This window comes from Coenobita brevimanus, chromosome 27, assembly GCF_032717465.1.
Source record: "Coenobita brevimanus isolate Jiangsu-jjx chromosome 27, ASM3271746v2, whole genome shotgun sequence".
Classification (NCBI taxonomy): Eukaryota; Metazoa; Arthropoda; class Malacostraca; order Decapoda; family Coenobitidae; genus Coenobita; species Coenobita brevimanus.
The window spans coordinates 2,292,602-2,313,566 of NC_136980.1; the positions used below are offsets into that span (position 1 = coordinate 2,292,602).

At 40.9% G+C, this 20,965-nt stretch overlaps 1 protein-coding gene across 1 annotated transcript in view; it reads left to right on the top strand.

The window, feature by feature from the left end:
• Myo31DF (Unconventional myosin ID) overlaps window positions 1-19,253 on the top strand; it is a 139,647-nt gene extending 120,394 nt beyond the window's left edge. The window contains exons 10-20 of the mRNA XM_080268379.1: window positions 496-646; window positions 1,018-1,176; window positions 2,284-2,369; window positions 3,223-3,385; window positions 3,860-4,026; window positions 6,064-6,229; window positions 6,863-7,018; window positions 9,031-9,171; window positions 9,967-10,115; window positions 11,069-11,185; window positions 17,479-19,253. Of these exons, the coding sequence (XP_080124505.1) occupies window positions 496-646; window positions 1,018-1,176; window positions 2,284-2,369; window positions 3,223-3,385; window positions 3,860-4,026; window positions 6,064-6,229; window positions 6,863-7,018; window positions 9,031-9,171; window positions 9,967-10,115; window positions 11,069-11,185; window positions 17,479-17,731 (1,708 nt within the window). The 3' untranslated portion in view covers window positions 17,732-19,253. The remainder of the gene's footprint in view (window positions 1-495; window positions 647-1,017; window positions 1,177-2,283; window positions 2,370-3,222; window positions 3,386-3,859; window positions 4,027-6,063; window positions 6,230-6,862; window positions 7,019-9,030; window positions 9,172-9,966; window positions 10,116-11,068; window positions 11,186-17,478) is intronic.
• Window positions 19,254-20,965: the final 1,712 nt, after the last annotated feature.

Genomic DNA, 20,965 nt, shown 5'->3' on the forward strand with positions numbered 1-20,965 from the left:
TGCTGTTCTTTTATGTGGTTTATTAATGGTCTTTTCTATAATTCAATAGTCATATGAAGTACAGGAATATCTATCTATCTATCTATCTATCTATAGCCCGACGCCCTAATCCCGCAAAGGGTGGCCGCAGACAAAACGCCTCCAAGTCACTCTGTCACCCACCATTTGACTCCCCTCCCCCCAACTCACCCCCCCCTCCCTCATATACCTCTCAACTCCATCCCTCCACCTCATCCTCGGTCTACAGGAATATCAAGATGTTAATTGAACGAGATAATGAAACCATCAGTATTTAAACTGATGCTTATTTGGATGGCAGATGATGGATAAATAGTGAATTCATCAGAGCAAGGTAGTGTAGGAAGTATCCTACGAAATCATTTGAAGTCAGATTGAAAATGTCATTTTGCCGAAAGATCTCGGTTTACCAAAATGAGTGGTGTCTCGCCACATCATAGAGTGGAAGTTTACTGTAATATAATTTACCTTCCTCAGGCACTATGCAGGAGATGTGGTATATAACATCAAAGGATTCCTGGAGAAGAACAAAGATACACTCTTCCAGGACTTCAAGCGACTCATGTACTCCTCCTCTGATCCCGTCATCTCAGGCATGTGGCCAGAGGGTGCTCAGGATATCACCATGGTAGGGTCTTAGCTCTCTTGTGGAACATAATACATGAGTAACATCAACAGTTTTTCAGTGATGTAGAGGGAACTTTTTTAAGCAGTAACCATTATATGAGGTAAAATTTACACTGGCTATAAAACATTGACTCGGGGAGGCAAGCTACCCTACAAAGAATCGACCCAGTAAGGGTTAAGCATTCTAACAAAACTTTGAACTGCAAGTTTAACACTTGACAATAGGTCATTGATCCTTGTGAAAATGTAGCTATAACATCCATCCAGTTAGGAGTAAGGTTTAAGGATGAGCAGCTGCTGCTGTTCAGGAGTGTCCATTGTTTACTGTTAGAACTGTCTCTTGAATTGCTCTCCATCTCCTTTGCCCTTCAGACAACAAAACGTCCCCTAACAGCTGGGACACTGTTCAAGAACTCGATGGTGGCATTGGTGAAGAACCTGGGCAGTAAGGAACCCTACTACATCCGCTGCATCAAGCCCAATGAGCAGAAGTCTCCTGTCATCTTTGACCAGGAGCGTGTCACTCACCAGGTACTCGGTGTTACTTGACTGCATCATTAACTTGTTTCACTGATTCTTTAGAGGTTTACTGAGAATGCATGTGATTAAGATGTAAAGAGAGAGGGAAATTGATAGCAAGGATGAGATTGAAGGAGAGAGAGGGAGAGGAAGAATGAGAATGAGATCGGTGGGGAAGACAGGATGAGGTGGAAGGAGAGAGGGAGGAGGAGACTTCTAATGAGGTGGATGGAAAGGGAGTGGGGAGAGACTGAAGATGAGGTACAAGGAGAGGGGAGATTGAGGATGGTTTGGAAGTAGAGGTGGGGGAAGGGGAGGGTGATGAAGATGAGGTGAAAAGAGTGGAGGAAGGGAAGATGAAGGTTGATGTGAAAAGAGAGAAGGGGACTGGTGCTGAGGTGGAAGGAGTGAGATGGGGAGAGGGAGGCAGAAGGTGAAATGAAAGTACAAAGTGGAAAAGTAGCTCTATCAGTGGAAGAGGTGTGGGTTGGAGGGGGGATTGCCTGGTGGTGGAAGCCAGGGCAATATGGAGGTGATTTGTTTGTGACCTCCAACTCAGGGATCAGGGCATATGGCTACAGGTAGGTGGTTGAGTACTACAGTACCAACTCTGGGAGGTGTTTCCACAATAGTGATGTTTACAGTCTGCTTAACTATCCACACAATCATCATTTTTAGGGGGGAATTTGTGGCCTGCAGTCTGAGGCCAAGTTCAGACTCACTTTTACAAGCCTTCTCAAACAGCATGGATTTCCCCCCCCCCCCCTCCCTCCCCCCCCCCAAAAAAAAAAAAAAAAAAAAATCGTTAACTGCTGGGAATAATTAATGTATTTTGGTGCTTGATTAACATCTAGCCAAAGAAAAGATTCACCTGTACCAGGACCAACCTTGGTACGATACAGAATGTCCCGAAGAAAAATGTGGTGTGTGTGTTGACTAATCTAGTTCTGTAGTTTTATTGTCTTTGGAAAGTCAGTCCTTATTTTTTTTTTTTTTTTTTTTTTTTTTTACCTCTGTATTGTCTCTCTCAAATTAAGAACTGACGTAGAGTTACAGAGGTAATCATGAATTAGTGTTCAGCTAAGGTACACATTAAGCTAACATTTGCTGTGTCGCCAGGTGAATTACCTGGGGCTGGTGGAGAACCTGCGTGTGAGGAGAGCTGGCTTCGCATACAGACAGAGTTATGATCGCTTCCTCAGGAGGTGAGACATTCCACTCACTTTAATTTGTTCACCATAACTTGGCATTTTTTAGTAATTTTGCAGCTTGTTTTTACAAAGCACAGTGGTAGAATAAATTAATACCATGGCTCAACATACTTTCCAGTGCACTTTTTCATAATAAGCATGATATTCTAGTGTTAATTTCTTGTTATGGCTCAGTTATCAAGATGGAGATATGGCAGTTTTAGATGATCATAGATGACAATGTAGCTATAGACAGTTTTAAAAGTTACACTTTTTAGTCTTCTTCTCCCCCTCCCTGATAGGTAGATGGAACCCCTCAAAATAGAGAAGGATAGATATACAGTACCAGCAGGCAATAGATTATCTAATGGAGTCAGTCGTAACCAATCCAGATCCATCATTTGAACCTTTGAAGGTCTGTGCTGCACCACATTGGCAAATCATCTACACAACAGAACAGTGGTTTTTCAGTAGAGAACTTTGTTAAATATAGGGTAAATGCTTACACAGAAAGGGGGTCGGGGGACAAGGGAATCAGTCACACCATTCATCTGGAATATTGGAGCTAATACTGAAGTAATAAAGAATTCAGTCCATTTGGGTTATTCCATGTTCACTGTGGTCTTAAAGCTGTGTTGTTAATAATGAGAGCATGAAAGTGAAAAGAAAAGCTCCCAAATATGATCATTAATTTCATGAGCATGTGAAGATGATAGACTATATCTTAGTTCTGTGTTCTTGCTGATTACTCTTTGTAATGTGGGATGTAGGCTGATTCCATTTAACTGTTACAGGTGTTCATATATGACTAAAAAATTGACATGTTGGCACTTTCACCATTTGATGGACTTTACTACTCTTCTGACAGATATAAGATGATCTCTCAGTACACATGGCCCAACTTCCATGGGGGAACTGAGCGAGAGGGTACCAAGATTCTGATAGAGGAGCAAGGGTTCACCAATGATGTGAAGTATGGCAACACCAAGATCTTCATACGATCACCACAGACTCTCTTTGCACTGGAGCAGGTGAGAAAATATTTAGGGAAGAGGTTGAGGGTAATGTTGGCTGAAGATGAGGGTAATGTTTGAAGGGAATACCATTATGTGATGTGGAAAAAGAAAGGGGAACAACATTTGTTTAAAGAAAAGGAATAGGAAAGATACTACTGGAAGAACAAGAAATGCAATGATGGAGTAGCTTTGGGCTTCCCTATGCCCCAAAAAGGATAATATGGGATTGTCTGTTTCTTTTTCTGTAATTGGTTATGAAAAGGGACCTGCCAGTTAGGTGTAGAATGCTGTAGGAGAATTTGCAGCTCGTAAAACAGCCAGAAGGACTGACTTGTGGGAACATGGGACACTGCTTGAACAGGTTTCACCAATAGAATTTTCTCATTTATTTAAGTATTGAAATTACTTACACAGTGGTATAAAGGTATTCGTATACAGTTTTTGATGGCTTCTTAAATTTATGTTACTTGTCATCTATTCCTGTTGTAGGGGAGAGCGAAGTTGATCCCTGGCATTGTGATCTTCCTGCAAAAAATGTGGCGTGGCGCAGTGTGCCGGTTACACTACCGACGTTTGGTGGCAACCCTCACCATCCTCCGCCACTACCGCCTTTACAAGATGCGCTCCTACATACTGGAGCTTAACAGAGTCTTCAAGTAAGGCTGTTGCTTATTTATTTTGCCTCCTGTAAAGTTTGCTTTCTTAGGGCATTTATTTTGAGTTATATTTTGTTACATGAGTACACTTTTTTTCTGTTATATTTAATTTTTTCACAGTCATAGATACACCAGGATATTTTATGCTGGCGCCATTCAGACCTTTTTAGTCATCTTTATCAGCATCATCCTTTCTCATCAAAGCATTGGGTGAGGTACTGCTTTATTCAGCTGAGGAAATTTTTACCAATCCATAGGTTAATCAAGCTAATCCTTGACATTTAGGCTGATAAAATTCTACTCATGTGAACAAATATTCTTATGTTAGCCTAAATCAGATAAGATACTGCATCCATAGAAGGTGAAACGGTCACAGTCACTTTTTCTGTACTATGTCTTTTTCATTTTATTCAGCTTTAGATGGTCTTTTTGAACTGGGGGAGTTAGCTGTAGCCTCATAAACCTCATCACATCATGTTGAAGGAAATTGGTGGGAGCAAGAGTACATAATTAGATTGAAAGATGTAAGAATGAAGGATATTTTAGGAAGGTAAATGTAAAGCATCCTTTTCCAATGCTGTCTAGGGCTCGTCAGGGTGCGCTGGAGAAGAGCTGCAAGGCCCAACAGTGTGTGGGCAACAGTCCCTCGTAAGATGATATGTCGCACCCACACTGACCTGTACTGCCAAAGGATAGTAGTAGTAATATTGATAGATTATACAGTATTGTATAACAGTTCAAATACCAAAGATTTCCCATATCCACCACTAGTAAACCTTGATGGTCCTGTAATGGCTAGAATTTTGAGTTTAATGTGGAAAGGAAAGAATTCTGTGAAGCTGAAAAATAGGAAGACAGCATGTGTTGAGGTATATGCAGAAATGATAGTGTGGTGGAGAGAGCCATAACCTGATGATTATCACTAGTACTACTACCATCTTTTGGCTGTATACCATACAGTATATAATTGTTTCTGCACCAGATAGCTCATGCCCTCTCCAGTACAGTAGGGGATAAAAGTTCGCCTAATACAATATTTCATCGCTTCTGCTTTTCACTTTCCTGTGCTGGCTATCATTCCAAACCCGAGAGAGGCTTGGGATGTCCAGGGATAATTATCGTTGATATGATGTGTTAAAGGGAAGAAAATGATAGACAGTGCCATAAGTGTTAAGTAGATGCAGTGCATTAGTAGGCAAATTTTTCCTCCTCTCTGTTCTGTGTATTGTTTGATATAGCATACTGTATTCCTTTTTACTGAATTAAATATTTCATCCTTTGTACTGAATAATGTGTGTATTTCGTTGAATTGAATTTTGTACTGATTCCTGTGGTGTAGCCCCTTGCCTTTTCATATCACCACTACCTATTTACCCAAGTACCTTCTCACAGGTATCATCCTTGTATTATGTTATACTGGAAAGACCTTTTGGTGTCATGTTGTTTCATTCCTACATTCCTTTTGTTTTGGAAATTACTTGTAATTTTGGATTTACTGTACGTGAGACGTTATTTACAAGTTTCCATCACCTAGTCCTTTACTGCTCCTGAAATCAGAAGCATTAATTGTTTAAAATCTTTGATACTTGTAGAAGTAATTACCCCATACTTTCATTCTGCTCTGTGTATCATTGGTTCCTGAATGTGATTGTCTGTAGATTATGGAATAGTGTGTAGAAGAGGGATATTTATTATTGATTGTCCTAATAAACAGCTAAAAAAGAATCAGTAAAACATTATAAAATATTTCATTGTACAGTTTGTTTTTAACAAGTATCATATAATGGGAAACACTAGTACATTCAGTGTAAAATACAGTTTATTGTATTAACTAAAAGCAGGAGCAACAAATAAAGTAACAGTAAATGTAATGTTATGTGATCAAAATATGGAGAGCAAAATGTCAGGATGTGTACACTATTGAGAATATGAAGAGCACAAGCATAACAGGTAGACATAATATGAAGAGCTTAGGCATAATTTTTCTAAAAAATGTGGTGAAAATACAAATGATAACATAATGTATGGTATGAACAGGAATGTGCGTCAGATGCCAGACTATGGGCAGCATGTTCGGTGGCCGGCCCCTCCCTTGGTGCTGCAGTCTATGGTGGCAGACTTCCAGAGCATCCACAACCGCTGGCGTGCCCACATGATCCTCTCCAACGTCCCCAAGAAAGACTGGCCACAGCTCCGCATCAAGGTGAGGTCCTTGCTGTTGATGCACTTGCTTCACACTCATCCACAAGGTCCTTGATGATATGTTGTAGATAATGTATATAGAGTAACTTTAGGAGAAATATTGGAATTCCTGTCACACACATCAACTCCTCCATCATAAAACCTTTTTTCTCCATATGCAGTGTTTAAGTAGAGTTTTTTTTTTATCTCTTGATTCCTAGTATCCCACCAGTTATAGAAAGTAGTTGGCTAGTCTGGTGGTGGGTTTAGCTTCCATCTCATAGATAACCTCAACTACTAGGGTTAACACCTGTGTGAGAGATCCCTAGTAAGAAACATGGCATCATTTCAGGGATATGTTTTTATATTTGAATGTTTTCTGCATTACATTAGAACCTTTCAAAATATAATGAGTATGAGGGTGGAATGCAGTTGTTGTAGCAACCATAGGCATATCTTAATGTGAGCCTGACAGACTGTAGGCTGAAACTGCCTTCTGCAGTTCATCCTCCTCCTGGCAGAGAACAGAGAATGAGTTGAAGGATGTTTGTGTAACTGAGTGGTGAAGCCACCTGCCCATATTAGTACCACAGTGGGAAGGCATCCATACCCAGCACCTGAAGTGAAGTTGAGACTAATGAGAACTTTGTGGCAGGTGATTGCTGGAGATGTGCTGATGGGCAAACGGTCTGACTGGGGTGTACGAGAGATCTGGGAGGGTAACTACTTGGCATCCACCAAGGACAACCCAGAGGCAGCCACCTTTCAGTCCGCTGTCAGGAACATGCGCAACAAGGATGGCTTCAGAGAGGTGAGAAAGTGCGATGACTATTCTTGTGAGCTTAGTAGGTTTTTTAGCACCTCGTACCATGCCAGTTTATTAATGTTTCTGGCATGGTGAATCCTCATTATAAGTTACCCTATTTGTTTTCATTCTTGCAGAATTTTTTTTTTTTGCTAGTTTTCCCAAATTATCAGCAGGGTACCAGTTGCTGGGAAGAAGTTGTGATATTTTAGGACACATCACATACATATGATGAAGATTTGCTATGTTCTTACAGTATATGTTATTTGTGTGGATTAAAAAAGAAGAAGAAGAAGAAGAAGAAAGTGTGTTTATTTTTTTCTAGACCCATTTTTGGGTAGAAAAACAGGTATGGATGATGATCCATAACACTTGATATATTTAAGGGAGAGGTACAAGAGGGTCTCATTGGTTGACAGTGAGTTATGGGACTGAGTGAGTGTAGTTGAAGAATTATATCCACATACGAGAACACTGTTGAGAAGACGCATCAGTTTCAGACTGACTGGAACCTCTCTATGTATGAATAGAAATGGAACATATACATTTACATGTGTTAAGGTTTCTGCCCACCAGTGTAATTTCTGTTGTGTACTTGCTGCTCCAATATGACTTTATTCGGTCTAAGAGAGCCTCCTTTTAGTGAAGTACTTAATAAAGGAAGGCTAAGGGGATTAGGGATTAATCCCCGAGCTAGACCTCATCAGATCATATAGCCCTGCTAGGGTTACAGGAAAGCGCTACCCCTCCCAGCATGACAGCCACCTGGTGGGGCGCGAACTCACAACCTCACGATTACGAGCCTGACACCCTACCACCGAGCTTCCGCGCTCCCCTAAAGGAAGGCTAAGGAACTGACAAGAGATTGAGCTGGCTGGATGAATTTTGTGTGGAGTGTATGACCAGGGTTTGACATGCCTTTTTAACTTGACATTCATCAGATTGACTGTCAGGTAGGCGGATATGAAGCTACATATGGAACAAGTTGTGTCTATCTGGTGGAGCCTGGATTCTGTGGGCGTGAATGAGAGTGTGGCCCTTTCAGTTGGGTATCTCTTTCTGGCTTCCTGGGCCCTACCTCACCCCACCATAGAGATCTAGATGATGATTATTAATAAAGGCTGTATTTAACTGCTCCAGTTCAGAAAATCGGCAATAAGGCAAATGAAAATTACCAGGATAGCAAGAGTAAAATATAATTGATGTACCTGGGGTTGAAAGGGTTAAAAGAGCTTCATAGGTGAGAGAGAGAGAGAAAAAAAAAAACAGCCAGCCAGCCAGGTAATGTGAATGTTTGCCATGTTTTCATAGTTGAGAATTATTCCCACTTATTGAAATACTACTTACTGTATGTGGATGCAGTGTTTCAGCCTGACTGGACCTTCCTTAGGTATATAGAGTGTATGTATATTTATGAAGGGTTTTGAAAGAGATTGGGAGAAAAAGCTGAAGTCTGTTCATTTTAACTTGCCAAAACCTGCATTCTGTCATTATATATGCTGAGCAGTTACAAGAGATTAATGATAGAATGTGGTGATAGTCATGAATGTGTTCTGGGAAGATGTGCAGGTGTAATATTGTCTTATAATGTGATTGAGCTACAGGAAAGAGGGAACAAAGTGATGTAGACCTCCGCCTAGTCAACCCATGAAGATTTTATTAAGTTTGGAACAGTTTTTCAGACCAAAAGGAATATCTACAGTATAGCCTTGACAGACTCTTGAGGCTATGAGAGGCCTTTCCTAACTTGAACAGCATGATCTGGCAGCAGCAAGAATATACTGAAAAGAGTACATAGAGTCAAGGGATTAAAATAGATGAGTTATAGAACCAGTAGCTTCAAAACTCCTCAGGTTTGTATTGCAGATGCAGTATCGGCATAATGTGGCAGTCATTAAGTTGGACAGAATGGCAGAGTTGTAAATTCTGGATGCATATGTCATTTATTTGTAGGAAACAGGGTTAGGATACTTATAATGATGAATATTAACATAAAAAAATTTTAATTTGTGTGGCAGGTGCTGTTCTCAAGCATGGTGCGGAAGATCAACAAGAAGGACAAGATGGCTGAGCGGGCAGTGCTACTGACAGACAGACACATCTACAAGCTGCACAGCAAGACCTTCAAGCCACTTAGGTCACCCATACCCATCAGTGAGGTAAGACATTCAGTACAGGCAGCTTCATTCATCCCTTATGGAATTAATGTGTCTGGCAGTAGATAAATATTATTATTGTGTTGTAGCAGTTACTGTATATACAAGAGAAATCATACAGTATTTCTCTCACACTGTGTTATCACTGAGATCAAGGTGGAGTTTTAGACCTCATTATTCCATGCATCCACTCTGTCATTAACCTTGTTATCTCCACAGTTTTATTAATCAGGGGAGACCTTGCTCTAAAGGGATTAAGAAATGCCATATCTACCATCTTCAGTTAAAATATCTCCAGAGCTGAAGGGAAAAAAAGAAAAGTCTGATTGAAAGGGCTAATAACTTACAGCCTTCTATTTACAGTGTGTGCAAATGGTGTAAATACCCCATGTGTGTGTGTGGGGGGATATTTATTGAACCCCATAATTGTTAGATGTGATCATGCTGCATCCACATTATGAAGTACAGTTAGCAATGTTACAGAAAGGTTATTATCATCACATACTTAAGAAATTATTATTATAAAATGGGAACTTGTGCACATTTTTCATGTTCTCAGTTTTAACCCATTCAGTCTGGGGATGTCTTTTTCACTTTATTCTTGCTGTTTCCAGTTGGTATTATTAAGTTCAACCTCATACTTAAAGGGTTTAAGTTAGCCTGCATTAGTTATTCACACCTGTAAGGCTGTGCTAAATAAATGTCAGGAACAAGAATTAAAAAAAAAATCTCTGGATTGAAGGGGATAATAATATGATTTGTAGACCAGCCTTCCAGTAATCTTTCCACCTGCAACAGGTAACTGGTGTGAGTGTGAGCCCAGGACAGGACCAGCTGGTGATTATACACCTGCGTGGTGGCAATGATCTGGTGGTGTCTCTCTCATCGCTCTCAAATGCCAACAGGGTTGGTGAGCTCACAGGACTCCTGTTGCGCCAGTATAGCCTGTAAGTACATCTGCATTCTACTTAGACCTTTGGCTGTGGTATGACTTTCAGTAGGTATTTCTAATAACCTGCAGTGTGCCTTCCAGATTTTTGCCATATCTTTCAAATTTTCCTCTTCTTGTGGTGCAGAGTGCATGTGTGTTGAATGAGTGGCCAGACATGGAGTGATGCAACTTTTTTTGTGTGAGGGTCAGTGGTGGCCATTATTCCACCTGCTTTTGTTCAGGTCTGCCAAAACCTGTTCTGAGAAACAGAAACAAGGTGTCTTCAACTCATTACTTAGCACAAATGAAGCTTCTTGAGTCTTTGTGAGTTTCATGTACAAGTAAGAGGATTCATTTACTTGTATAAGGATTTTCATCACAGTTTTAAGTACAGTACAGTTTTTTTTTTTTTTTCCCAAAAAATCCTGCACTACAGACATCCCATTACACAGCATGCTGCAACCTTAAGAATTGATTATTTATATCACATCGATGCTGTAGTCTACCTTTGCAAGTACTGTACGGGGAATGTAGAAATTATCCGTATGACATACAAATATTGTATAGCAATAGCTTCCCCACTCCTGATGCTGGTTGTCATTTCGCGTTTTTTTTTTTTTTTTTAATGTGTGATCATGTGTTTGTTTTGTTTGCTCAGAATACTGTTCTTAGTTTTTTATTTTCTTAATATCCATGTGCATTGAAAAAAAATGTCCAAGTTATAAATCAGCCTCATTGATAATACCAGATATACAGAGTATTGTATTTTATCTTCATTCTTAAAATGTTAATAGATTATACAGAAAAATTATTCCAACACATGGAAAAGTTATTTATTAAGAAAATACAGTACCGTACAACAGTTCTGACCTGAACCCTCTAAATATAAACAGAGATGGCACTGTCAAATCAAAATGTGTATTATTCTGGTATGCTGACTTTTTCTTAACTCCTGATAACTTTGCTTAGGATGAACCGAAGTGAGCTGCGTGTGGTGGTAGCACCAGCGTTGCAGTGCATGCTGGGTCACAAGTCCCGCATGGTCACTGTGGAGGAGAGCACTGTTGCCACCTTCCCCGCCTTCAGGTCAGTCAAAATATTTAACCTGCTCAGAACTGTACTATACCTTACCTTATTTCTTTATCAGAATAGAGTACTGTTGATTTTCTAATTACAGTACTTAGTTCACTTAACCCTTTAACCGCGGGCATTGTTTTGCCCCGACTGTCCTCTCCCGCGGGGGTTTCGACCAAAATGTAAACAAACCTTTAAACCTTTATAACTCTGCACAGAATAAATCTAGAGTGAAAAATAAGGTACCATTAGAAAGTACTAACCTTCGGCTTTGCAATGATGTAGGTTTCATGATTTCGTTGACTGTCACTGGATGGGCAGTGCCATTAGAAGTGAGCGATCTAAAATCACTATTTTTCGCTCACACACCATTACCTTCGCTCATACACCATTACCAAATGCCAACCTCATTCTGATAATAATACTATAAACATATATGAACACTGCACATACGCTAAACACCCACTCTGTGTTCACTGCGGCAGGTAAAAGGCACTGTACAGTAATTACCCGCACTTCACTGCCACATCAGCGTTGTTGTAATCACTATTTTTCACTCACACACCATTACCAAATGCCAACCTCATTCTGATAATAATACTATAAACATATATGAACACTACACATACGATAAACACCCACTCTGTGTTCACTGAGGCAGGTAAAAGGCACTGTAATTGCCTGCACTTCACTGCCATATCAGCGGTGTTGTAATCACTATTTTTCGCTCACACACCATTACCAAATGCCAACCTCATTCTGATAATAATACTATAAACATATATGAACACCGCACATACGATAAACACCCACTCTGTGTTCACTGAGGCAGGTAAAAGGCACTGTAATTGCCTGCACTTCACCTCCACATCAGCAGTGTTGTCACTCACACAGCTGGACAGATACTGATGCGTGTTTGGTCCGGGGTGGGGTGGGGGGCCCAGGGGGTGGGAGGTGGGGCCCCAGGGGGGGGAGGGAGGTGGGGGTTGGCTGGAGTGAAAGAACTTAATAGCTACTCTCCCTTGAAACAATTGGCGCACGGAAAAAACGCGGGGTATTCAAAATATTCACAAACATTCGAGAATGACACCCGCGGTTTGGTCCAGTTTTTGCAATGTCATTCTGGAATGACACCCGCGGTTAAAGGGTTAAAACATAATGGTTGGAATGAATAACTTAAAACACTGAATAAAAAGAGTGAAAATGAAATAGATATTTAGGCTTCAGAACTAATACTTCGTTTCAAATAAATTTCTGAAATAATATTTAGCTTCATTATTATGGCCACAGCCAGACTGTTGTATTTATTTATTTTTTTTAAATAATAGCAACAGCTATCCAGTTTGTTAAATGTTCCTTCACCCAAACTGGCCATGAGAAAAAGTGCGACACCCAATCCCATATTACCCCTTGAAGGGATGAGCCTGGAGCTAGACTACCATAGTCCCAGTTTTAATATGCATTAGTCAGAACAAGATAATCTTACTAACATTTTTCCTTTTCACACTCCCTTATTTTGAGGTACCCTTCAGAGATAAGTTTCAGGTTACTTTTGACACCTAATAGGCATTAGAAATGGTGATGGGAGGAATCATCTCCAACTCGGACTCAGAACTGAAGAGAGGGTGCATTTCAGCCTCATTAAACAATTGGGATGCATTTTTGAGAACTGATCGAATAGTGAAGCCATTCAAGAATGGGTTCAATGGGGCCAATAGCCAACCACAAATCATAAATCTAAAAATAAGTTTCCAACTCACCTTAACATGCATATTTTTCACTTCACTGCACATTACTTGCTGTTTAGCTCCAGTATCACAACACTGTTTCATCACTGACACTAACACACCTGAGAGTGACCCAAGTTAAAAGGCAGTCTCGGAACAGACAAATGACAGTAGGTTTGCGTATCAGAGATTGTGTAAGTACTGTATATGGATGTGTATGCCCAACTGACCACTGAACACTTCCCCTTCCACCATGGCACTGGCCCAGGAGATCTTATAGAGGGTCATTGGTCATTTGTTCTGGGAAAAGTCCTTAAATCTACCTGGTAAAGAATATATAGATTAACATAAAACTGTATCTTCAGTGTTAATGAAAGTCAGTCACCTGTGAGTATAAATGTACAGGGAGGTCCCAAAGATACGAGCAGTTAGGTTCCATTTGGCATAGTCGTATGATGAATTCTCGTTTAACGAAACACGTAATTAATGGTAACATATTGGTTGGGTTCAAGGACCCCATCAGAGGCAAGTTTCAAGCTAAAATATACGATACCAAACCAACAAAATTATCTAGATTGAACTGTAGAGAAAGCAACCTCAAAGAGCAAATAGTATGCATATAACATGACTGCACATTAATTAAACATAATTATATTAAACATAATTATAAAACATGCATAACACACATATATAGGTGGTAATGTTGTGTTGGAGGTGGGAAGCTGGCTTGGCAGTCGCCAGCTGAGCAGCCATGCCAAATTCCCAAACCTATATTATTGTACCCGGCATGTTAAAATTATCGCTTTTTGATATAAATTGTCGCACTCATAAACAAAGGCATTTCTTCACATAAATCGGTAATTACTGCGGAATTAATATATTTATGTGTGGAGTGATTAATTAACATTATTGAATTTGTTTAACCTACCAGATTATAATACTAGTTATCGTAAGAGTTACTAAATCTTACTGTTGTACAAGTCTTACAACAGACTTGTTAATTTTGCAATCCCCGATTTATTTTCCAGACTGGGCTCCAATGTTCCTCAAGGGGCAGTGTAGGATTGTGTGAAGTTTTATGGATGGATGGATGAAATTATGAAAGTTAACACATTATCACATTCATGCTATTGCATGTCACAAAGTGTGCCAAAATATCACATTTTGTGATAATTATCGCATGTCTAGCAATGCTGCAGCTGAGCAGTCCTGTGATTTCTATCCGAGGTTGAGAGAAAACAGCATGACTGCATTTACTAGGATGACTGAGTTAGAATCGTCCCACCTTGCCTCAGACTGCACGTCGTATCATTGGATTTTCAAGATCGTATAACGAAAATACAGTAGTCCCTAATTTACGCAGGTCGTATCGTCGGTTTCTCGTATATCGAGTGGTCGTATGTCGGGACCTACCTGTACCAGGACCTGGGGGGGGAGGGGGATCCATTTCAGACACCAACTAGGAACTTTTGGTGTGGGTGGACTGCCAGCTGTGCAGAGTAAAATAGGTTAGTGGTGACTATCTTGGTCACTGAAGAAACTCCAGATACAATCTAGTACACAGTCAAATGAAGATTGTGTGTGTTCAGTAACTAAAAGGATGCACATCTTACCATGTTTTTTTATTATGCAAGCGCTCCAGATATCCCACCAGTGACACCACCAAGTCCCTCACGGACTGGAATTTACATGCACCAAAGGATGCCCCTATTCAGATCCATATTGAGAACAAATACCCAGGGCAGCTTGTAAACCAGTCTGTCAAGATTCTGTCCATGGAAAATGGTATTTGATGGCAGATAAACACACCACTGTGTATGTCCTCCCTAGTTGCAAAGGACAACCACTGCCTGGAGAAGAGACTACAGGGAGGACACTGTGAAAAGCTAATCAAACTAGCTGAAGATGGCCAGCCACCATGTTGATTATCTGCAGCTTCTTGGGTTGAAAATTCATTGGCATATCCCTTGAGCAGAGAAAATGCCCAGTCCTTCATCAGTCTCCTGCAGACAGACACAAACTCCATGGGTTTCAGCCAATAACAGTTCAAGGTCTTCCCAGGTGCTTTTAATCCTCTACAGTTCCACTGTAGGACAGAGAAGATTCTGTAGTAGGCTTGGGTTGGATTATATCTTCAGGGACACTCATCTGCAACATGGGCAGCTTAGAGATCCAAGTGGCTGCCTTTTTTCCTCAGCGTTGACAGAGATGAATCAATAACATGCATGCTTCCTCTAACCCCCAACAGGGGAAGGGGGGAGATGGGGTATGAGGAAGAAACACTGAGCAACTGTGGTGCAACTGGCATTGCTGGCTGCTGAACACCAACTATAACATGAAAGGCTACAGCAGTCCTCCCACCTCAAAGGTGATGCACGGGAAATGCATAGGATGGCAGTGCACATTGCACGTGTTGGCCCTGCCCGGGCCAAGAGACCATATATGCCAGGCCATTCAGGCCCTCTGAGTACTCAAGGAAGTTAAGGAACTCCTTGGAGAAGGCTACTCCGAGGATAAGGTGGTATTACACGTGACCAGCACTGTGAATGTGTTGGCGGCTAAATGGCCAATGATATATATGTGAGTGCTCTTCATCAGTACACCTGGCCTCAATGAGAAGTGATCCATCTGCCTGTGGGACAGTCTGTGAGGATGACCCACAAGCCTGACAAGGTCTTAACACAATTTAAAAGCATTCTGGTTTGGCCATCTTCAAAGTGATAAACTTATGACTGTAATCAGGCACAATGACATAAGGCATCATCTCAGTGATGGGACTGATAGTTCCTTGGAGGGCCTGGTACCTCCCCCCACTTACCCTCTTTCTTTCTTTAAAAACAGCCTTTCCTATACTTTTGCCTCTAGTAGCTTGGTATGGCTGTAATGTTACTATGGCAGTAGAAGCAAACAAGGGAATGTTCTGCAAGAGCTCCACATCCTTGGAGCATCCATATGGACCGACGTCTCAAGAGTTGGGGAATTTTTACTAATGACGATATTAGACGTGCAGGATCCATCATCAGTGATGTCAGGGTCCCTGGTGTGTCCCGGGTTGGCACAATTGTCCAGTTGATGACTCGTGGGCCTGGCCATCTGCTGCATGACCACAATTGAGGGAGCATTTGTTGTAGCATCACTCCTCCACTAACAAGAGAAGGTAAAACTACCTGGCAGAGAGCACCTGAATCCCCTGCAGTATCTGAGAAATAAATGCTGCTAGCCACCACACATCCTTAAGACAGTTGTAGGCCAGTGGACTGCCAGACCATATGGTCCCCACTTGACCCCAGCCAATAATGAGCAACTGACTGGCATGGTTGGATCTCACCAAGTCTCCCATCTTACCAGACGAGGGACTCCGAGATCCCTCTTCTAGCAGCAGGTTTTGGTGTGTACCACAACCAGTTACCAGGCCACCTCACTCTAGCATCATGGGATGCCATGCATGGCAAACATGGGGAGGCAACAGTGTTGCCTTAATATCTCCGAGACATGGAATAAAAAAAAAGCCCACTGAGCCCCCTTCACTGGTAATGAAGGGGGAGCACATCACTGATGAGGTTGATGGATATCAATGTAATATAGTGAGGTTGTTGTGCCACCAAAATAGGGTCACCGTTAATCTTACTTGAACCCTCACAGCCATGTTAAAGTGGCCTTCGATTCAGCAAGACTCAAAGAGAAATAACAAGCTGTCACACTATATTGATGGCAGGTTGCTATCCTCCTGTCACTGGTTGCTGACATTCTCATCATATCACACTTGCAGTCATAGGTGGAAGCAGTTGCCCAGGGAAGGGACTTGATCAGCATCACTACACTGATCAGTAAGCCTGGTGACCTGAATTCAGTCTGTGACTCCACCTAATTTCCACAATGCTTTTTTCAAGGCTTCAGTCCATGACTCTCCACCACTTTATTCCCACAGACAGTAGCCTTAAATTTTAGTCATTGACATCTTTCTTGGCTGTGGCATGTAGGGACCATAGACACAAGGTATGATTTGTGATCATAGTGGGTCAGTTACCACTTAAAACTGAGATGTCCATGCCTTCGTGGTGCTGGGCCAGAATTTCTTTACTAGTTGGGCCACCATTCCAGGTCTCTGTGTGTCCACAACTCTTCATAAGGTTTTCTCAGACCTTTGACTATACTGTATACAGACATCAGCCACACTGGAGTCAGTATCCTAAATCATGCAACTCTGAGAAGATTTAATACCTCTCTCACCTTCCAGCAACATCTATGAACTTTCTTACATCACATTGAGCAAGAGCAGCATCCACAAATTAGATGAGTTACTCCATGAGCCATGTGGTTTGCATCATCTAGTTCTCATTTAAACAAGTGGACAAGATATCAACAACTTTGGAGGGAGATCATAATGCCTCATATGGCATTGTAACTAGGTACAAGTAGAAATGCACTTTCTCCACGGTGGTTTAATCTAGGCTGATTCCTCCTGCTTTCATTTCCAGTGCCTGTACGATGTTGAATCAGGTTGAAGCCTCTTCCTGAAGAATGCCTCGAAACTCACTTTCTACTAATTAAAAACTTGTTTTTATGTGATACCAACAGACGAGGGTCGAAACGTGGTGACCTGGTGTACACGTGGCCCAGCTCCATGAACAAGGAGTTGCCCCCACCCACAACAAAGAGCCACCATCCCCGCCACGCCCCTCCACCCCCACCATCCCGCTCACCAAACCCTAATGGCTACAGGAACAGTAATGGGTACAACCATGGCCACACCAAAAATAATGGCCACACCACCAGCTACTTGCATGCCCAGGAAAATGGACGTACTTATGCCAATGCTGGAAGGTACTAAATGGCAACCTTCACAACACGAAATAAACAGTGCCTCACTTAAAATAACAGGTTTTGCCACAAAGTATAACCAAACCAGAAGCTGTGAATTGTATAAACAGTCATCAGCATTTGTCGAAAGTTTGGAAGTTAGTTTATCTTGAGTTATTAGCTATATGGATGTTAGGTAAGAGAGGACTTACCAGAAGATGAGTGAGTATAAGCTCACTTGAGTAATTGTGTGCCAGAAGTACTGTACTGTGAGTGAGTACTGGAGCAGTATATATCTCACTTTGACACGTTGGGTGTGAAGTTGTTTGGGGATGTATTATGCATTTTTCATTAATCATGTAGTTTGCTATTAGTTTCACATATTGCATTATTTCATCAGACATCATTTTTAGGCTTACTTTTTAGTTACATATCATCAGTATTGTGGGATCATCAGAAAAGTAAGGGTTAGTCATTATAAACATTTAAATTGTCATAAGCATTTTTTTTTTTTTTTTCCTCATAAGAGGTTAGGGTGGGATGGGGGTCAGGAATAAGATTACTGCAGTGTTACATTATTGGAACAGTACAGAGTCAGATATATGGCTTCAACTACAGAGTGTCACCTTAGTCAGATAATACTGGTGGTATTTTAAATACTGGCTGATTATGGTGTTATAAACTGTTATAATCACATATTAATAACTGGGTACAACATTTAAGGTGTTCCTCTGGGCTAAAGTATACTATGAGCTAATTTATAAATTACATGACACATTAAGGTATTACTCTAATGCTGACAAGCAGTTGGGAGCATTACTGTTATAATATACATATATATACACTGGTGCAATGAGTAAACAGGTCTGCAGAATATGGCATATTAGCTAGCAAATTAGCTAGCATTGGAGAGGTGTTAGTGTGCCATTCTAGAAATGTTAAGTTAATGTGCTGGGTAATGGTTACAATATACGAGAGTGAATGAATTTGAAATCACAGGTGTGACCTGTTTATATGCTGCAGATAGTAAGTTGATACAGTATTTTAGGAGAAATTTTGTACTTAAAATGTGCATTTAATTTTTATATACAGTATTTACAAGTACCTACATTATGTTGTGTTCAGACAGTAGCCGTGCCATTATGTGGGTGAGTGTGGAGTGTAATATTTTGTATATATTCTCTGATCGTATGCTATGATAAAGATTCTCTCAGACTCACTGTATAGGGCAGGAAGGGCAAAGTAGCCACTGTTATAGGTAGTAGCAGGTGGTTTTGAAATGCAGTTTGCCTATCTGAATTATGTACAAGGGAAAAAAAATAAGGCATTAGTAAGACAGATGCATTAGTTCTATTGCAATATACAAACCTTGAAACCGGAGAGGTAAAGTATAGCCCGAGTAGTGTATGCCACTTTAGCACTAGAAGACATTCTGAAGTTCAATTAAAATTGCGTTGTATAAGTAAAAAATAAACTTAGAGATGTCACTGGGATTCAAGAGGTTAAGTATACTACACAAGGAACACATGTACTACAATTTGTTTGGGTGGGTGGGGGGGATTTAATATGATGAATTATATACAACAGCATTGGACTCACTAGCATTTGATAACCAGGACTAACAACAACAGACAAAATTTGATATAATTTGAGAAGATTAAGCCAGTTAGGCAAATTATAAAAAACTACGTCTATTACGTACAGTGTTTCTGCGATAACCTTTACCTTGTATGTGACTGCTTTAACACTTTTAAAACTAATATAATATTACTGGCTTTTTTTTCTACTTTTGCAACTTTTATATACCTTGAGCACTGTGAAATTCCTATTTGTATATAGAAATCCTACTATAGAAAATTGATATTTTATATTAAAATAATATTTTTCTTTAGGATCAGTTTCTCCAATTTGATACTGATACCCTGTTAATCTTATAGTCCTATTAGATCTTATTTATGATTCAGATGGTTTGGTGACATTAAAATTGCAAAGCTGCCTCTACTTCTGCAGTTTTCTTGACCAGACAAGTCAGGGTTGATTTGAATGTTCAGGCACCCAACTGTTCTAGTACCACCACAAAATACAACTTATAACCATTGACTTTGCCACCCTCACTGTAATGCAGCCCCCCCATACCATAACACACCCACTCATTCTGGAGCACATCCCTGAGGACTGGGTAAATGTTAGGGAGAATATTAAGAGGTTCAAACTTTTTCCTGTGTAGCAGCCGTGGCTCAGTGGGTTAGAGCGCTCCACTCTGACCGAAGGGTCAGAGGATCGAATCCACCCAAGGGTCATTGGTAGACATCAGGAAGGGCATCCGGTCATAAAATGCTACACGCTTCAAACCAAAGTCCTCTACCCAGGGGCAATGCCTTAGCCCTTATCCAAAAAAGGGGTACCTGGCATTAAACTCACTGTCACTCAACACTGAGTGACAAACTTAATGGTTTCCTGTAACGCAGGAAACCATTAACAATGCTGGGTGGTGACCATATAACCAAATGATGGGGTGATGTGGAGCATACTATGGTACCCCTGTTAACTGTGTGGACAGACTCAGATGCAGTGTCCATCCAGGAACCAAACCTCCACACTCTTCCCCGTACCTCACTCTGATGAGGCACTGTCCACCGCAAGGGATCAATGGTTACTGCATGGGATGGCCCTGCAGGGGCAATTGCTTCCCTGCAGTTGATGGTTCTGCTCAGCTAGTCAGACCGGGGCTACTCTACTACTGCTGCTACTGCTACTAGAGTTCAACTAAGGTGGCAATGACAAAAATACCGTCAACCTATAGATCGCTTCCCACCACTCTAACCTACCGTAACTCTTTTGCTGTCATTGTCACTATCATCATCATCGTCCCAACCTCAACTGCCACCCAAAAGATGGGATAAGCCTGCTTTCTTTTCTTTACAGAACGTTGATAAAACCATATGGTATATTACACTCGTTCCATACATCTTCAGCATCTCATATGACTGCACTCAAACTACAGTACTGTACTAACTTCTGCAATCAACTATGGTACCTACAGACTTCATGAATAAGGCTCTCCAACCTTGTACATTTTTGGCCTCTTTCCTGCTCTCCTAATTCACCTCTGCCCCTTCCACTCCTAAATATGTTGCACATCTCCTGGAAAAACAGTTTATGCAGTAAAGCAAATGAACGTAAAAACAGGAACAGACCCTTTTTATACAGTCCCAAGGCTAATATATTGTAGCCCCAATACATTTAAGAGTAGATGACACCCTAC